Raw genomic sequence first — 20,413 nt, 5'->3', positions numbered from 1 at the left:
AAAGGATTAACTGAGCATAAACTAAGTGACAAGGTTCAGTCACTTTCATCCCTTTTGTCATTTAATCACTCCTGCCCTCCACCCTATCAGACCTCTGCCTTTTGTTCTTTCCCTGTCCCCCGGCTCTGTATTTATTTTAAATCTGTTCGTGTCTCACATCTTCCAGTCCTGATAAAGATTATCAACCCGAAACGTTAGCTCCGTGTCTTTAAGAAGAACATAAGAACCAGGAGCAGGAGCAGGAGCAGGAGCAGGCCATTCAGCCCCTCGAGTCTGCTCCGCCATTCAATAAGATCCTGGCTGATCTGATCTTGGCCTCAACTCTACTTTCTTGCCTGTTCCCCATAACCCTTGACTTCCCTGTAGTTCAAAAATCTGTCTCTCAGCCTTGAATATATTCAATGACTCGGCCTCCACAGCTCCCTGGGGTAAAGAATTCCAAAGATTCACGACCCTCTGAGAGAAGAAATTCTTCATCTCAGTCTTAAATGGGCGGCCCCTAGTTCTAGATTCCCCCCACGAGGGGAAACATCCTCTCAGCATCTATCCTGTCAAGCCCCCTCAGAATCTTCTATGTTTTAATAAGATTACCTCTCATTCTTCTAAACTCCATTGAGTATAGGCCCAACCGGCTCAACCTTACTTCATAAGACAACCCCTTCATCCCAGGGATCAACCTAGTGAACCTTCTCTGAACTGCCTCCAATGCAAGTATATCCCTCCTTAAATCTTCTCTTCACTCTTAGGCAGTCCCTCGGAACCGAGGATGACTTGCTTCCACATTAAAAATGAGTTCCCAGGTGACTGATGAGTCCAATGCGGGACCTACAGTCTCTGTCACAGGTGGGGCAGACGGTGGGTGGGGTTCTTGGGTTGACGTGCGCTCGTTGCGCTTGGCTTCCACTTGCTTCCGGTGAAGAGACTCGAGGTGTTCGGCGCCTTCCCGGATGCTTCTCCTCCACTCTGTGCGGTCTTGGGCCAGGGATTCCCAGGTGTCAGTGGGGATGTTGCACTTTTTCAAGGAGGCTTAGAGGGTGTCCTTGAAGCGTTTCCTCTGCCCACCTGGGGCTCTCTTGCCACGTCGGAGCTCCGAGTAGAGCGCTTGTTTTGAGAGTCTCGTATCGGGCATGCGGACAATGTGATCCATCCATCGGAGCTGATCAAGTGTGGTCAAAGTTTCGATGCAGGGAATGTTGGCCTGAGCGAGAACACCAACGTTGGTGTGTCTATCCTGCCAATGGATTTGCAGGATCTTGCGGAGGCAGCGTTGGTGGTGCCTCTCCAGTGCTTTGAGGTGCCTGCTGTACATGGTCCATGTCTCTGAAGCATACAGCAGGGTGGGTATCACTGCTGCCCTGTAGACCATGAGCTTAGTGCCAGGTTTGAGGTCCTGGTCTTCAAACACTCTCTTCCTCAGGCAACCAAAGGCTGCACTGGCACACTGAAGGCGGTGTTGGACTTCGTCATCAACGTCTGTCCTTGTTGACAGTAGGCTGCCGAGGTATGGAAAGTGGTCCACGTTGTCCAAGGCCTTGTCATGAATTTTGATAATCGGGGGGCAGTAGTGTGTGGTGGGGGCAGTTTGTTAGAGGACCTTTGTCTTACAGATGTTTAGTGTAAGGCCCATGTTCTCGTACACTTCGGTGAAGGTGTTGACGATGGTTTGGAGTTCGACCTCCGAGTGAACGCAGACGCAAGCATTGTCTGCATACTGTAATTCGACGACAGAGGATGAGGCGACCTTGAATCTGGACTGGAGGTGACGGAGGTTGAACAGTTTCCCGTTTGTTCTGTAGATTAGCTCCACTCCAGTGGGGAGCTTACTGAGGGTGAGATGGAGCATTGCAGCCAGGAAAATCGAGAAGAGCGTTGGTGCGATGACACAGCCTTGCTTGACCCCGGTCCATACGTGAATTGGGTCTGTGGTGGATCCGTTGGTCAGGATCACGGCTTGCATGTCGTCGTGAAGCAGGCGGAGGATGGTGACAAACTTTTGAGGGCAGCCGAATTTGAGGAGGACACTCCATAGTCCATCCTTAAATAAGGAGAACAAAACTGTACGCAGTACTCTAGGTGTGGTCTCACCAAAGCCCTGTACAGTTGTAGCAAGACTTCCCTACTTTTATACTCCATCCCTCTTGCAATAAAAGCTAACATTCCATTTGCCTTCCTAATTACTTGCTGTACCTGCAGGCTAACTTTTTGTGTTTCATGTATGAGGACACCCAGATCCCTCTGTACCGCAGCATTCATTAGTCTCTCTCCATTTAAATATTTTGCTTTTCTATTCTTCCTACCAAAGTGAATAACCTCACATTTCCCTACATTATACTCCATCTGCCACCATACTGCCCACTCACTTAGTCTATCTATATCCCTTTGCAGACTCTGTGTCCTCCTCACAACTTGCTTTCCCACCTATCTTTGTATCCTCAGCAAATTTGACTCCAGTACACTGGGTCCCTTCATCCAAGTCATTAATATAGATTGTAAATAGTTGAGGCCCCAGCACTGATCCCTGTGGCACCCCACTAGTTACAGTTTGCCACCTTAAAATGACCCATTTATCCTGACTCTCTGTTTTCTGTTAGTTAGCCAATCCTCTATCCATGCTAATATATTACCCCCAACACCATGAGCTCTTATCTTGTGCAGTAACCTTTTATGTGGCACCTTATCGAGTGCCTTCTGGAAATCCAAATACACTACATCTACTGGTTCCCCTTTATCCACCCTGCTCGTTACATCCACAAAGAACTCTAATAAATTTGTCAAACACGATTTCCCTTTCACAAAATCATGTTGACTCTGCTTGATTGTATTATGATTTTCTAAATGTCCTGCTATTACTTCCTTAATAATGGATTCCAGCATTTTCCCAATGACACGTTAGGCTAACTGGCCTATAGTTTCCTGCTTTCTGTCTCCCTCCTTTCTTGAATAGGGGCGTTACATTTGCGGTTTTCCAATCCACTGGGACCTTTCCAGAATCTCGGGAATTTTTGAATATTACAACCATTGCATCCACTATCTCTGCAGCCACTTCTTTTAAGACCCAAGGTTGCAGGTCCAGGGGACTTGTCAGTCTTTAGTCCCATTAGTTTGCCTAGTACTTTTTCTCTAGCGATACTTTTTCTCTAGTGATAAGTTCCTCCCTCCCTTTTGCCCCTTGATTTTCCACTATTATTGGGATGCTTATAGTGTCTTCTACCGTGAAGACATATATAAAATATTTGTTCAAAGTCTCTACCATTTCCTTATTTCCCATTATTAATTCCCCAGTCTCATCCTCTCAGGGACCATTTACTTTAGCTACTCTCTTCCTTTTTATATACTATAGAAGCTCTTACTATCTGTTTTTATATTTCTTGCTAGTTTACACTCAATCTATTTTCCCCCTTGTTATTTTTTTAGTCATCCTTTGCAAGTTTCTAATAATTTCCCAATCTTCTGGCCTACCACTAATCTTGGCAACATAGTATGCCTTTTCTTTCAATTTGATAGCATCCTTAACTTCCTTAGTTAGCCACGGATGGTTCATCCTTCTCGTAGAGTCTTTCTTTCTTACTGGAATATATCTTTGTTGAGAGTTATGAAATATCTCCTTAAAAGTTTGCCACTGCTTATCTATCGTCTTACCATTTAATCAATTTTCCCAGTCCACTTCAGCCAACTCTGTCTTCATACCCTTGTAGTTGCTGTTATTTAAGTTTAAGACACTAGTTTCAGATCCAAGTTTCTCACCCTCAAACTGAATGTGAAATTCTACCATGTTATGATCACTCTTCCCTAGAGGATCTTTTTCTATGAGATCATTAATGAATCCTGTCTCATTACACATTACCAGATCTAAAATAACCCATTCCCTGATTGGTTCCACAATGTATTGTTCTAAGAAACTGTCCTGAATACACTCTATGAACTCATCCTCAAGACTACCTTTGCCAATTTGATTTGTCCAATCTATATGAAGATTAAAATTGCCCACGATTATTGCAGTACCCTTCATACAAGCCTCCATTATTTCTTGATTTATACTCTGTCCTACAGTGTAGCTACTGTTAGGGGGCTTATAGACTACTCCCACCAGTGACTAATTTCCCTTATTATTTCTTATCTCCACCCAAACTGATTCTACATCTTGATCTTCCGAGCCAAGATCATTTCTCACTACTGTACTGATCTCATCCTTTATTAACAGAGCTACCCCACCTCCTTTTCCTTTCTGCCTATCCTTCCGAAATGTCAAGTACCCCTGAATATTCAGTTCCCAGCCTTGGTCACCTTGCAACCACATCTCTGTAATGGTTATCAGATCATATCCATTTATTTCTATTTGTGCCGTCAATTCATCTATCTTGTAATGAATGCTGCATGCATTCAGATAGCCTTTAATTTTGTCTTTTTACCATTTTTCCCTACTCTGACCCTATTTGCTGGTGCACTCTTATGCTTGTACGCTCTGTCCCTTCCTGTCACACTCTGGTTATCATTACCCATATCGTTACCCTGCACTATTGCCTTGTCCTTTCTCTTTAACTTTTTAAGTTTCCCCTCACCTGAACCCTCCCCCCAACTATTTAGTTTAAAGCCCTATCTACAGCCCTAGTTATTCAATTCGCCAGGACACTGGTCATAGCATGGTTCAAGTGAAGTCCGTCCCAACGGAACAGCTCCCTCTTTCCCCAGTACTGGTGCCAGTGCCCCACGAATCGAAACCCATTTCTCCCACACCAATCCTTGAGCCATGCATTCAACTCTCTGATCTTATTGACCCTATGCCAATTTGCTCGTGGCTCAGGTAGTAATCCAGAGATTATTACCTTTGTGGTTCTGCTTTTTAATTTAGCCCCTAGCTGATCATACTCCCTCATCAGAACCTCTTTCTTAGTCCTACCTATGTCGTTGGTACCTACGTGGACCACGACAACTGGATCCTTCCCCTCCCACTCCAAGTTCCTCTCCAGTTCCGAGGAGATGTCCTTAACCCAGGCACCACAGCCTTCGGGAATCACGCTCTCGGCTGCAGAGAACAGTATCCATCCCCATAACTATACTGTCCCCTACCACTACTACATTCCTTTTTACTCCCCCAACTTGAATGGCCCCCTGTACCACGGTGCTGTGGTCAGTTTGCTCATCCTCCCTGCAGTCCCTGCTCTCGACCACACAGGCTGCAAGAACCTCTTACCTGTTGGACAAGTGCAAGGGCTGAGGCTCCTCCAATGCTACCTTCTGGATCCTCATACCTGTCTCACTCGTAGTCACACCTTCCTATCCCTGCCCACGGACCAAATCTGAAATATTTAACCTGAGGGGTGTGACTGCCTCCTGGAACAGTGTCCAGGTAACTTTCTCCCTCCCTGATGTATCGCAGTGTCTGAAGCTCAGACTCCAGCTCATCAACTCTGAGCCGACGTTCCTCGGGCTGCAGACACTTACTGCAGATGTGGTTGCTGTGGATCACACTGGGGTCCACCAGCTCCCATGTGCTACAGCTGCAACACATCACCTGCCATGCCATCTATATTGTATTTTATTAAACTAATTAGGTTTTCAAGTTTTGAAATACTCAATTGTCTATTAATAGTTTTTAATCTAGGTAATAACCTTGTTAAATTTAGTTATATGCTTTAGATTTTTTTTAATGTATCAAGCAGTACATCTTACCCCCACCTCACCGCATTCCCTCACTCACCAAATTCCTGAGTTTAGTACTCTGTCGAAGCAGTACTCCGTAGAACTGGACTCCGTGCTACTTACCTCCACAGAAGCTGCCTAGCCTACTGAGTGTCCCCAGCATTTTATGTTTCTATGGCAAGGTTTGGTGTTTTATTTAATGGTGTCAGTCTGTCTCGGGATAGAATCGATTCTCTTACAAATTTAAGACTTACTGCTTGTTTACACCAGGAACAGCTGATAGCGACAATCTCCTTACTGTGAAAGGCAAACTTCTGCTGGAAACCCTGCGTGGGAAGAGAAAAGGGCGCCGGTAAGAAGTGATTCACAAAGCAGCCAAAGTCAATTCCAACATGCCATTAGGGCGCTGCCCCAGAAGTACAACAGGTGCCTACCGAGAGACCAGCCATTTACATCACTGGCACGGCATCCTCCAGCCAAGAAACCCAACCTGCCACATCCCCAGTGGGTAGACCAGCACTCAGAATATTTAGAACCTCTCACAGGTAGCAGAAACATATCGCTATTTTACACAACGTGTGATGGAGGTGGGATGGAAGAGTACTTCAGATTGAATGGAATTCATCTCCCAGAGTAATGCTCCCCTTTAACTTTGTAAAATGTCAGTTGACTGAACTCAGTCTTTTCTCCACAAATATGTTGTTTTAACAGTAGGCAAGTGTTTCTTTTATGGGCGATGGATTATATAATTAGTGCGACGAGGCTATTCGGAGGCTCCGATGGATTATATAAGTAGATGAATCGATTGCTTGAAGGAGTATTAATCCTGGATCATGCATTCATACTCCCAAGATAAAGTTTCACCAGGTGGGCATCTAAGCTTCAGCAAGCACTGACATATTAAGAGCCCATTTCCACAGTAATCATCTTCCTAGGCATGTCATCTGATCTTACACCAATACTATCGCCCTCCACCTCCTCCCTGGTTCCCAATGCAAACTTGGCGCCCTCCTGCCCTGCAGCCTGCTGTATGACTGCCTTGCTGCACCTGGTTTCAAATACCGCTTTCAATCTCAGCCATGACTTCTGGTTACCCGTCACCTCCTGAACAGCATCCAGTGATGCAGCCCAGCTGCATAAGCTCGACAATAAATGAGCAACAATTCACATTTGGCCCTGCTGGAGCTCGAGTTCCTGTGAGGAGCCCAATCGGCGGTAGGATTTAATACATGCACAGCTAGCTTGAAGATTCTCCCCCTTCTCTGCGCCACTACAACATGTTTGCACTGCACGCCACACCCGGACCCCTCATACCTTGCCACACTGCTTGCACTTCCCCTCTTGACGCCTCCGATGAACCCAATGGTGCCGTACAAACGTGGGCTGAAAGGGAAACAAAAGCACAACAGGTCAGTGTTATAATTCATTCCGTGTATAACTGGCAACCCATTCAGATGTCATGGTGATAATGTCTCACGTGCTGGCATCCCCGCTTTGGCTCTCTGCTGCTTGCTGGCCCTTGTGCTACAGAGTGATGGAATCCCCTCAGTAAGAGTGGGAATCGGCTCACTCTGTCTTCTTGTGTGGCCACCAGTTCTCCCTTCCAAATTATCCGAGATTTTTGTGTGACCTAAGTGTGGTCGCATTGGAATGCATTTATAAAACACACTTCCAATCACTCGTATCTTGTGCTGGTACAACAACAAAAAATTTACCCAGCAAATTCTATAGATGAGGTCCCCCTCTGGAGATAACAACAACTTGTATTTATATAGCGCCTTTAACGTAGTAAAATGTCCCAAGGTGCTTCACAGCAGTATTATGAGACAAAAAATTTGACACCGAGCCACATAGGGAGAAATTAGGGCATTTGACCAAAAGCTTGGTCAAAGAGGTAGGTTTTAAGGAGTGTCTTAAAGGTAGAGAGGTGGAGACGTTTAGGCAGGGAATTACAGAGCTTAGGGCCCAGGCAACAGAAGGCACGGCCACCAATGGTTGAGTGTTGAATGAATAAGGTCCATGTCCGCCTCCGGAGACGGGCTCCCTGTCCGCCTCCGGAGACGGGCTCCCTGTCCGCCTCCGGAGACGGGCTCCCTGTCCGCCTCCGGAGACGGGCTCCCTGTCCGCCTCCGGAGACGGGCTCCCTGTCCGCCTCCGGAGACGGGCTCCCTGTCCGCCTCCGGAGACGGGCTCCCTGTCCGCCTCCGGAGACGGGCTCCCTGTCCGCCTCCGGAGACGGGCTCCCTGTCCGCCTCCGGAGACGGGCTCCCTGTCCGCCTCCGGAGACGGGCTCCCTGTCCGCCTCCGGAGACGGGCTCCCTGTCCGCCTCCGGAGACGGGCTCCCTGTCCGCCTCCGGAGACGGGCTCCCTGTCCGCCTCCGGAGACGGGCTCCCTGTCCGCCTCCGGAGACGGGCTCCCTGTCCGCCTCCGGAGACGGGCTCCCTGTCCGCCTCCGGAGACGGGCTCCCTGTCCGCCTCCGGAGACGGGCTCCCTGTCCGCCTCCGGAGACGGGCTCCCTGTCCGCCTCCGGAGACGGGCTCCCTGTCCGCCTCCGGAGACGGGCCCCATTGGAAAATTGGTTTCAATAGTTGAAACTGCACAGAAGCTGTAAGGGTTTATGAAATAACAAAAGAAAATGCTGGAAACACTCAGCAGGCCAGGCAGCATCCGTGAAGAGAGAAACAGAGTTAACTTTTCAGGTCTGGGACTCTTCTTCAGAACTGGAAAAGGCTACAGTGGGAAGGGAGGAGGTAAAAGGGCAGGTGTTGCATCTCCTGCCCTTGCACGGGAAGGTGCCGGGCGAAAGGGAAGGGCTGATTGAGGAGTGGGTCAGGGTGTCGTGGAGGGGGCGGTCCCTTCGGAGTGCTGAAAGGAAAGGCAAGGTTTAAGAGACAAATGGAAATCCCGTCGGAGAGAAGAGCAGAACTTCAAGGTGGGCATTCCTAGAAGAGGAATGGCAGTGAACCAAACACTAATACAATAGCAAAATACTGCTGTAAGGTTTTATATTGGGGCCAATTTAGAAATTAAGAAAAGATTTCATAACTTGCTTCTCAATTTTCAAATAAGCGCTAAGACATTAGCTAGGCATTGCTCAAAACCAATATAGTTCTTAATTTCAACAGATATATCTACTGGAGCAGTCAAAAATATCAATCAATGGGTAAGGAACCTTAAAAGATGTTCCTATTACCATCTCTGTAAACCTCTCACTTTACAATGGGCATAGTGTGTGTAGACACTGCGGCAAGACTCTCAGCTAATTCTGGCAGGAACTGGCTTCATATCAAACATCACCCAGCGTCAACAAAAACTTTAACTTTTTTTGTTATTACTGTTCGTGCGTTCACTTACCTCTCGAATGTTTCGTGACCCAGACTCCCGGAATGTTGGTTTACATCTAAAATTTATCTGGGGATTTAAAAAGGAACATAAAATAGAATTGGTCTAAGCTTTAACAAGAACATACAGACATGAAGGTATTGTTTTGCAATCCATTTTTATAAAGGGTTTTCATAAATTTTAGATGGTTCCATAGCACCTCCAAGAAATGAATTTAAAATCAGCAGTGGAAAAATTGGTACAATCCATGATCAGGGCTGAAGTACGTGAGTGTTTGGAAACAGTACAAGATGATTAGGGAGAGTCAACATGGCTTTTTGAAAGGGAGGTTGCATCTGACTAACCAAATCAATGGAGAAGGATGTCGTATACATTGATTTTCAGAAGGCACAAGAGATTGCTAGCCAAAATTAAGCAGTATGGAATTGGAGGCAAATTTGTGACAAGGAAGGGAAATTGATGGGAAGGTAAGAGGCAGAGTGTAAGGATAATAAAAGGGGCATTCTCGATTGGCAAACAGAGACAAGCAACAGCTTTTCACAATTACACAAATATGAATGACCTGGGCTTGGGACTACAATGGAATATATACAATTTTCCAGTTGATACTAAGCTAGGGGTATAGTGAACTGTGGAAAAAAATGAGAACAGAAAAAGGACATTGATACAGTGAGCAAGTAGTACGGCAGAACGATGACAAAAACTGTTTAATGTAACAAAGTGTGAGGTAGTATAGTCCGGACAGAAGAATGGAAGACGGAAATACTCTCTACATGAAGCAGCACTGGGGAGAGACGCGGATGAACAACAGATTTTGGAGTCCAGGTACATAAGTCATTAAAAGTTAGCTCGTTTATGTAAAAAGCTGGTTATCATCACCAGAGTCTTAGAATAAAAAGCAAGGGTACAGTTGTACAGAGCACTGCGCCAGCTGTACAGAGCACTGCGCCAGCTGTACAGAGCACTGCGCCAGCTGTACAGAGCACTGCGCCAGCTGTACAGAGCACTGCGCCAGCTGTACAGAGCACTGCGCCAGCTGTACAGGGTATTGGTCTGTCAGCTACTCCTGCAATCAAATCTGGGGCTTGTGCATCTCTACACCAGTGTGCTGTAAATTAAGTTGGTTTTCTGCAGGTGATCTCTGCCACCTTTTTCTGAGGTGCAAATAATAAAGCACTCAATATTTAACGTGACATTATTCTCTCCGTCTAACCCTAGCTGGGGATGGGTCTCAAGAGATTTATTTTTTTTACTGCAGAGAGTTGAAGCTGGGAGATTATTTATTTTGCATTATTGTCATGGTTGCATAATTCACCAACCAGAAAGGAAAAACACTCAGGCCTAAGCACTTAACTAATGAGGAAGAAGAAAACTGACTGATGCAACTCAAATATAGACTCAACATGCACTAGAAATTTAAATTTATTATAAAAAAGATCAGAGATTTCTGAAATATATTATCTCCAGGTGAAGCCTGGCATCTGGGTGACTAGATTGAATCAGTGTTAAAAAAAAACACAATTGGAGAATATTAAGTGCTTGACGCAAAATTTAGTATCAAGTGCCTGCTTTATATCGAGGATACCATACAAGAAGAGTGAATAGGAAGGGAAATAAAAACAGAAAATGCTGGAGATACTCAGCAGGTCAGGCAGCATCTGTAAAGAGAGAAACAGAGTTAACGTTTCAGGTTGATGACCTTTCGTCAGAACTGGAAAAAAGCAGGAAATGGAACAGATTTTTAAGCAAGTGTAGGGGCTGGGAAATGGGGGAGGGGATGAAAGAACAAAAGGGAAGGTCTGTGATAGGATGGAAGGCAGGAGAAGTTAAGAGACATTAAGAGATATTCAAGGCGAGAGGAGGTGGTAATGGGACGGGTTAAGAAACAAAGGATGGCTCTAGTAAATTGCGCTGGCAGAATGAAGGACAGCTGCCAGGTGGGAGAGAAGAACAGAAGGCACAAACAAAAAGTGTGGATAAATTAAAAATATATATATGAATAGGAAGGGATTTGGTCCATTGGAATGCTATTCAATGGGAGCGAATGGGAAGGAGTTTGGTCCATTGGTATTCTATCCCTAAGAACATAAAAATGCATTAAATGAGGGAAGGCCATTTGGAAAGATCAGAGGGAATCCTGAGGGAAAGGTCTGCAAAGTAGATCAAGCAAAGAATACTCATCTATACTTACATCTCCTACAATAAGGAGTGAACTAAATGCCATATGTTAATTGGAAGTATATCTCCATGGATTCAAGAGATGCAAGAGACTTACTTTCTCCAGATGCTCAATGCAGGCTGTGTGAACCACTATCTTGCAGGCAGCACATTTCTTCCGTGACACTGACTTCTGCTACAGAGAGAGATGAGAAGAGTGATTAACTGCAACATCTTGAATAGATATAAACTTTTCAACACCTTTCTCTCCCTTCCCTGAACCATTTAGCCACACTTGTCAGCTGTAAAGACCAAGAACTGACCATTCTTTCAAACCTTCACCAATATTGTTGTATTTGTAACTGAGGGGTGGGGAGGGGGTAGCATGTAGTTATAAGCCAGGGTGACTGTGATACTTGGTTTTCCTTCTTTCCTTTGGGGAAGTTGTTTTGTCCTCTTCCATCCAGCAATGCTGAGACTGGGACTCGGCATGCAAAGACCACAGGTACAATCTCACCAGACTTCCATGGATTAATCTGTGGTAGACTGTTGCTGTGAAATGTGCTGTGTCCCTCCATCACCTCTACTTGAAATTCCTGTTTATAAACTAAAAATACAACGTAATGCTCGTTTTTCTTCATAACTAACGGCCCACTGACAGAATCATATTTGCACATGTCATATGTTTCAAAGCTCTGGATTCTCATCTTCAAAAGAGGAGTTTTGTGCCTGGTACCTGCTTTATTAAACAAAAGCTATTCTTCAGGGTTGTGTTCTTTTACAATTTCAAAATCCTTATAGCAGGTAATCATTGCATATTTACTGAGAATCAGCCAGTGCGGCGAGCCCTCTGTTCGGACCGCATCTTAAATAGAACATTTATATAGCACCTTACATGACCTCAGAACATCCGAAAACCCTTTACAGCTAATGAAGCACTTTTGATTTTTGAAGTGTAGTCACTGCTGTAATGTAGGAAACATGGCAGCTAATTTGCACACAGTCCCACGAACAGAAATTAAATAAATGACCAGATCATCTGTTGTAATGAGGTTGGTTGAGGGCTAAATGCTGGCCAGGGCACACGGGGAGCTTCTCTGCTCTTCTTTAAATAGTGCTGTGGGATCTTATACATCCACCTGAGATGGTAGACGGGGCCTCGGTTTAACGTCTCATCCAAAAGACGGCCCCTCTGACAGTGCTGCACTGAAGTGTCAGCTTAGATTATGTGCTCAAGACTTTTAACTAAAGTAGCTGACAAGATTCTGAAATTTAGCTGAGAAGCTTAGGCCATGAAGATTTTTATTTACCAGTGTAATGCGTTTAAAATTTTACACAGAACTATACAAGTTTATAGCGCAGAAGGAAGCCATTCGGCCCATTGTTTATTTGCTCTCCCCGTGGCCCTATATCATCACCTGCTTCAAATTTTTCATCTAATTTTCTTGTAAAAGAAGCAATGGTCACTGCCTCAACCACTCCTTGTGGAAAAGCATTCCATAGTACAACCCTCCGAGTAGATCGAGGACCCCTCATCACTGTTCCCAAACAGAGAAAATAGTCTTTTACTATTCAGTCTATCATAATTTCAAAACCTCTATTAAATCTCCTGGTTTTCTGTGCTCCAATGGAAATAGTTCCAGTTTCTCAAGTCTCTCCTCCGAATTATAGTTTCCCATCCCTGGCATCAGCCTGATGAATTCCAAAATATATGACTTCTCACTTGTCCACATTGAATTGCAGCTGCCACATGTCTGCCCATTATGCTAACTATGTTTTCCCGAAATATTTTATACTCCTCCTTGCTGTTTGCCAAAGCTCCGACTTTTGTGTCATCAGCAAATATTGATACTGTGTTCCCTATACCCGAGTCCAAATCATCTATATATACTGAGAACAGAAGCGGACCCAGCACTGACCCACAGGGTACACCACTCCAAACACTTCGCCCGCCCAAGCAACAACAACGTCCATTTATACAGCACCTGTAAAGTAGAACACGTCCCAAGGTACTTCACAGAGTACTGCAAAGTAGGAGATATTTTGATCAAAGAGGTGGGTTTTAAGGAGGTTCTTAAAGGAGGAGAATGAGATGGAGAGGTTTAGGAGTTTTGTGAGGGAATACTAAAGCATAGAAACATAGAATATAGGAGCAGGAGTAGGCCATTCGGCCCCTCGAGCCCACTCCGCCATTTAATGAGATCATGGCTGATCATCCAAATTCAGTACCCTGTCCCTGCTTTCTCCCCATATCCCTTGATCCCTTGATCCCTTTAGCCTCAAGAAATATATCCAACTCCTTCTTGAATATATTTAATGAATTGGCCTCTACTGCCCTGTGTGGCAGAGAATTCCACAGGTTCACCACTCTCTGGGTGAAGAAATTCCTCCTCATCTCTGTCCTAAATGGCTTTCCCCTTATCCTTAGACTGTGACCCCTGGTTCTGGTCTCCCCCGCCATTGGGAACATCCTTCCTGCATCTAGTCTGTCTAGTCCTGTTAGAATTTTATAAGTTTCAATGAGATCCCCTCTCATTCTTCTAAACTCCAGTGAATATAAGCCTAATCGACCCAATCTCAGCTCATACGTCTTTCCTGCCATCCCAGGTATCAGTCTGGTGAATCTTCGCTGCACTCCCTCCATGGCAAGAACATCCTTCCTCAGATAAGGCGACCAAAACTGCACACAATACTCAAGGTGTGGTCTCACCAAGGCCCTGTACAACTGCAGCAAGGCTTCCTTGCTCCTGTACTCAAATCCTCTCACCATGAAGGCCAACATACCATTTGCCTTCTTAACCGCCTGCTGCACCTGCATGCTTACCTTCAGCGACTGGTGCACAAGGACAACCAGGTCTCATTGCACTTCCCCTTTTCCCAATCTATTGCCGTTCAGTTAATAATCTGTCTTCCTGTTTTTGCCACCGAAGTGGATAACCTCGCATTTATCCACATTATACTGCATCTGCCATGCATCTGCCCAATCACCCAACCTGTCCAAATCGTACTGGAGTTTCGCTGCATCCTCCTCACAGCACACACACCCACCCAGCTTTGTGTTGTCTGCAAACTTGGAGATATTACATCTAGTTCCCGTGTCTAGATCATTATATATATTGTGAATAGCTGAGGTCCTAGCACCGATCCCTGTGGTACCCCACTAGTCCCTGCCTGCCACTCGGAAAAAGACCCATTTATTCCAACTCTGCTTCCTGTCTGCCAACCAGTTCTCTATCCAAGACAGTACCTTACTCCCAATCCCATATGCTTTAACTTTACACGCTAATCTCTTATGCGGGACCTTATCGAAAGCCTTCTGAAAGTCCAAATAAACCACATCCACTGGTTCTCCCTCATCTATTCTACCAGTTACATCCTCAAAAAATTCCAGTAGATTAGTCAAGCACGATTTACTTTTTGTAAATCCATGTTGACTTTGTCCAATCCTGTCGCTGTTTTCCAAGTGCGCTGCTATTACATCTTTTATAATGGACTCTAGCATTTTCCACACTATCGATGTCAGGCTTACCAGTCTATAATTCCCCGTTTTCTCTCTACCACCCTTCTTAAATAGTGGGGTTACATTAGCTACCCTCCAATCCATGGGAACTGTTCCAGAGTCTATAGAATTTTGGAAGATGACCAGCAATGCATCTACTATTTCTAGGGCCACTTCCTTAAGTACCCTAGGATGTAGATTATCAGGCCCTGGAGATTTATCGGCCTTCAATCCCGTCAATTTCCCCAACACCATTTCCCTACAAATACTGATTTCATTCAATTTCTCCCTCTCATTAGACCCTATATTCCCCGACATCTCTGGGAGGTTACTTGTGTCCTCCTTTGTGAAGACAGAACCAAAGTCTGCCATTTCTTTGTTCCCCATTATAAATTCCCCTGATTCTGACTGCAAGGGACCTATGCTTGACTTCACCAATCTTTTTCTCTTCACATATCTAGAGAAGCTTTTACAGTCAGTTTTTATGTTCCCTGCAAGCTTACTCTCAATCTATTTTCCCCCTCTTAATTAATCCTTTTGTCCTCCTTTGCTGAACCCTAAACTGCTCCCAATCCTCAGGTTTGCTGCTTTTTCTGGCTAAATTATATGTCCTCTTCTTGGATCTTATGCTATCCCTAATTTCCCTCATTAGCCACGGTTGAGTCACCTTTTTTGTTTTATTTTTATGCCAAACAGGGATGAACAAACTCTGTAGTTCATCCATGTGATCTTTAAATGTTTGCCATTGCCTATCCACCGTCAACCCTTTAAGTAACGTTCCCCAATCCATCCTAGCCAACTCGTGCCTTATACCATCGTAGTTTCCTTTATTTAAATTCAGGACCCTAGTCTCTGAGTCAACTACTTCACTCTCCATTTTAATGAAGAATTCTATCATATTATGATCGCTCCTCCCCAAGGGGCCTCGCACAACAAGATTACTAATTAATCCTTTCTCATTACATAATACCCAGTCTAAGATGGCCTAATCTCCAGTTGGTTCCTCGACATATTGGTCCAGGAAACCATCCCATATACATTCTAGGAATTCCTCCTCCACAGTATTGTTACTAATTTGGTTAGCCCAATATATATGTAGATTAAAGTCACCCATGATAACTGCTGTGCCCTTATTGCACGCGTCTCTAATTTCCCGTTTAATGCCATCCCCAACCTCAGCATAACTGTTTGGGGGTCTGTATACAACTCCCACTAACGTTTTCTGTCCCTTGGTATTTCTCAGCTCTGCCCATACAGATTCCACATCCTCAGAGCTAATATCCTTCCTTACTATTGTGTTAAACTCCTCTTTAACCAGCAATGCTACCCCACCTCCTTTTCCTTTTTTCCTGTCCTTCCTGAATATTGAATACCCCTGGATGTTGAATTCCCAGTCTTGGTCACTCTGGAGCCATGTCTCCGTAATCTGAATTGTATCATATCCGTTTACATCTATTTGCGCAGCTAATTCATCCACCTTATTGTGAATGTTCCTCGCATTAAGACACAAAGCCTTCAGGCTTGATTTTTTTAACACTCTTAGCCCTTTTAGAATTATTATTTACTGTGGCCCTGTTTGATTTACACCCTCGATTTCTCTGCCTTCCACTTTTGCTTTTCTCCTTCCTGTCTTTTGTTTCTATCCTTGCTTCCCTTTCCTCTGTCTCCCTGCACAGGTTCTGAACCCCCTGCCATTTTAGTTTAAATCCTCCCCAACAGCACTAGCAAACACTCCCCCTAGGACATCGGTTCCGGTCCTGCCCAGGTGCAAACCGTCCAGTTTGTACTGGTTCCACCAGAACCGGTTCCAATGTCCCAGGAATTTTAATCCCGCTCCCTTGCACCATTCCTCTAGCCACGTATTCATCTGAAATATCCTTCTATTTCTACACTGACTAGTACGTGGCACTGGTAGGAATCCTGAGATTACTACCTTTGAGGTCCTATTTTTTAATTTACCTCCTAACTCCCTATATTCAGCTTTTAGGACCTCATCCCGTTTTTTACCTATATCGTTGGTACCTATATGCACCACGACAACTGGCTGTTCACCCTCCCCCTCCAGCATGGGGCCTGGAAGGCTGAAGGCATGGCTGCCAATGGTGAGGCAGAGGGGTCTGTACACAGAAAGCCAGAGCCAGTGGAACAGAGTTCAGGGGAAACTGGTAGGGCTGGAGGAGGTTAGAGAGAGGCAGTGCCACAACGGGATTTAAACACAATGATGAGAATATTAAAATCAAGCCATTGGGGGACCAGGAGCTAATATAGATCAGAGAGGGTGATGAATGGGTGGCGCTTGGTGCAGGTTAGCATACAAGCAGAGTTTCGGATGAGCTGAAGTTTATGGAGTGTGGAAGATGGGACGCCAGTCAGTGAGCATTGGAATATAGAATCGGGAAGTGACAAAGGAATCGATGGGGTTTGAGCAGCAAATGCAATGAGGTGGGGCAGAGGCAGGTTATGGTGATGTTATGGAGGTGGAAATAGGTGGCCTATGTGACGGAGAGAATATGGGTTAGAAGCTCAGCTCGAGACAGAATGGAATATCGACATTGTGCTTTTAGCCTGGGACAGTGGCCAGGGAGGGGAAGGAATCTGTGGCAGGGATATGGAGCAACACATTGACCCTCATTTTTTTTTATCCTGTCCATTAACCAACTTTCTGTTCCTGCTCTACATTTTCTCTTATGCCATATATCTTATATTTTCTAACAAGCCTCTTGTTAGACACCTCAATGAACACTGGGGCTTAAAGGGTTAAAGAATGAGGACAACTTGCATAAAGTTGGTTTTCATTTGCTTGAGTTTAGGAGGTCGATCTAATCAAGGTATTTTAAATGATAAAGGGATTCGACAGGGTAGATACAGAGAAACGATTTCCTCTGGGTGGGAGAATTCGGAACAAGGGGGCACGGCATTAAAATTAGAGCTCGGCCATTCATGGGTGAAATCAGGAAGCATTTCTTTTCACACAGAGGGTAGTGGAAATCTAGAACTCTCTCCCCCAAAAAGTTGTGGGTGCTGGGACAATTGCAATTTTCAAGACTGAGATCAATAGATTTTTGTTGGGTAAGGGTGTCAATAGATATGGAGGAAAGGCAGGTAAATGCAGTTCAGATACAGATCTGCCATGATCGAATTGAATGGCGGAACAGGCTCGAGGGCTGAATGGCCTACTCCTCCTGCTCCTGTGTTCCTTCTGAAAATTTCTATGCACGCTACTGCTTTCCCTTTATCTTTTCCAATCGGACACTTCTTCAAAAACCCTATTAAATTTATCAAACACAACTTGCCTATAACAAATCCATGCTGGCTGTCCTGAGTAACTCATTCATTTCTAAATGCTCACTAATTTTATGTCAAATTATGGATTTGAAGAGTTTGCCAACAACTGATGTTGGACTAACTGTTTATCCTTCTTTCCCTTCTTGAACATGGGTGTTACATTAGTTGCTCTCCAGTCCCATTGCATAATTTGCATATTTAAGGATAACTGAAACATTGTGGCCAGAGTCTCTGTTATTTTCTGTGACTTCTTTCAACAACATAGGGTGTGTGCACTCATCCACCCTGAGTTTTGCTAACTTATTCACAACCAATTATTTTTCTAGTTACCTCAAACAATTGTTTCATATCCTTCCCTAGTACACCTACGTTCTCACCTCCATCAGCATTAGTAAAAATCAAATCAAAATATTTATTTAATATCATACCTTCATCCTCCACAATTAGACTCCCTCCTTCATCCCTGAGTGGATCTAACCTCTCTATCTTCTTACTTTGTATATGCTTATAAAAACTGTTACAATTTATATTATTTACTCCTTTTTTTCATATTCCCTTTAGCCCTTCTAATTTACCTTTTCACATCCCTGCTACACTTTCTATATTCCTCCAAATATCCGCTCCATCACCCAAACCGCCTACTTCCACCTCCGTAACATCGCCAGTCTCTGCCCCTTCCTCAGCTCATCCGCTGCTGAAACCCTCACCCATGCCTTTGTTACCTCCAGACTGGACTATTCCAATGCACTCCTGGCCGGCCTCCTATTTTCCACCCTCCATAAACTTGAGCTCATCCAAAACCCTGCTGCCCGTATCCTAACTCGCACCAAGTACCGTTCACCCATCACCCCTGTGCTCACTGCCCCGTATCCTAACTCGCACCAAGTCCCGATCTTCACCCATCACCCCTGTGCTCACTGACCCGTATCCTAACTCGCACCAAGTCCTGTTCACCCATCACCCCTGTGCTCACTGCCCGTGTCCTAACTCGCACCAAGTACCGTTCACCCATCACCCCTGTGCTCACTGCCCCGTATCCTAACTCGCACCAAGTCCCGATCTTCACCCATCACCCCTGTGCTCACTGACCCGTATCCTAACTCGCACCAAGTCCCGTTCACCCATCACCCCTGTGCTCACTGCCCGTGTCCTAACTCGCACCAAGTCCCGTTCACCCATCACCCCTGTGCTCACTGCCCCGTATCCTAACTCGCACCAAGTCCCGTTCACCCATCACCCCTGTGCTCACTGACCAGTTCCTGGTCCAGCAATGCCTCAATTTTAAAATTCTCATCCTTGTTTTCAAATCCCTCCATGGCCTCGCCCCTCCCTATCTCTATAACCTCCTTCAGCCCCGCAACCCTCCGAGATCTCTGCGCTCCTCCAATTCTGACCTGTTGCACATCCCCAACTTTCACCGCTCCACCAGTGACAGCCGTGCCTTCAGCTGACTGGGTCCAAAGCTCTGGAATTCCCTGCCGAAACCTCTCCAGCACCTTTCATCTGACGAAAGGTTCTCGACCTGAAACATTAACTCTGTTTCTCTCTCCACGGATGCTTCCCTGGCCTGCTGAGTTTTTCCAGCGTTTTCTGTTGTTATTTTGGATTTCCAGCATCCGTAGTATTTTGCTATCTTCTTTATCTTGTTGACCTTTGTCTTTTTATAGTCCAAAATCCTTATCCTTGACTATTTAAATATTGTGATCCCCACTGCTCAGTTGTCCTCCTTCTCTCACGTCAGCTACTTACCCCACTTCATTTCCCAGAACGAAATCAAGCAATGCCTCTTCCCTTATTGGATTAGAGTCGTACTGATCTAGAAGCAGTCCCACATGCTGTCTAAAAATATATTTTCACTTTGACCACATCAATTACCTTTAGTTCAATCTATCTTGGGATAGTTGAAATCACCCATTATTATTGCCCTATTTTCTTACATATTTCTTTGAATTGTCTGCAGATCTCTGCTGTAATGTTCAATGAGAATTGTATAATTTTGCTTCCTAATTCTCACTCTATCCATATGGATCCTTAGACAACCTCGCCCCAGGATATCCTTACGTTCTAGTGCTGTGGTAGAATCCTTTGCTAACACTGCCACCCCACCCACCTTCCTTTTTCCCCTCCCTCTCTCCTGAAAATGGTTTAACCAGGAATATTAAGTCCAAATCTAAGCCACAACTCCATTATAAGTACTGCATCATATCCCTACATGGTGATTATTGCTTCTAATGCTCCTATTTTTGAACATTTTATGCATTCATATACATATCACTCAATCCTGACTTTTTTTTTAAACCTTGACCCTTATTCTTTCTCCTTGTTTTCTCATTGAATTTTTTGATATCCCTTGTTCCTCTCATCATATTTTCTCACTAGTTGTTTCAGCGAACTTTTCTACTTCTATCCCAACAGGTTTATTAATCTTTCTCTCCCTCTCCTTGTCTCGAACGTAACCTTTCCCCAACCCCCTGCCACATTAGTTTA

General features: G+C 44.9%; 1 protein-coding gene across 9 annotated transcripts in view; it reads right to left on the bottom strand.

The window, feature by feature from the left end:
* Nucleotides 1-20,413, bottom strand: part of dgkza (diacylglycerol kinase, zeta a) — a 516,902-nt gene that overhangs the window by 283,921 nt on the left and 212,568 nt on the right. For 7 of the 9 annotated variants that reach the window (XM_086007591.1, XM_086007594.1, XM_086007592.1 and 4 more), the window contains 4 exons: nt 11,261-11,338; nt 8,998-9,054; nt 6,955-7,023; nt 5,895-5,966 (listed from right to left, as the gene is read on the bottom strand). In XM_086007591.1, coding sequence (XP_085863717.1) covers nt 5,895-5,966; nt 6,955-7,023; nt 8,998-9,054; nt 11,261-11,338 — 276 coding nt within the window. The remainder of the gene's footprint in view (nt 1-5,894; nt 5,967-6,954; nt 7,024-8,997; nt 9,055-11,260; nt 11,339-20,413) is intronic. The other 2 variants (XM_086007586.1, XM_086007588.1) reach the window with 1 other exon arrangement.

The sequence above is a fragment of the Somniosus microcephalus genome, chromosome 15, assembly GCF_052327205.1.
Source record: "Somniosus microcephalus isolate GS21.2 chromosome 15, FLI_Smic_1.0, whole genome shotgun sequence".
Taxonomy (NCBI): domain Eukaryota; kingdom Metazoa; phylum Chordata; class Chondrichthyes; order Squaliformes; family Somniosidae; genus Somniosus; species Somniosus microcephalus.
The sequence above is the reverse complement of the archived record's forward strand: the minus strand, read 5'-3'. Positions and strand labels throughout refer to the sequence as shown.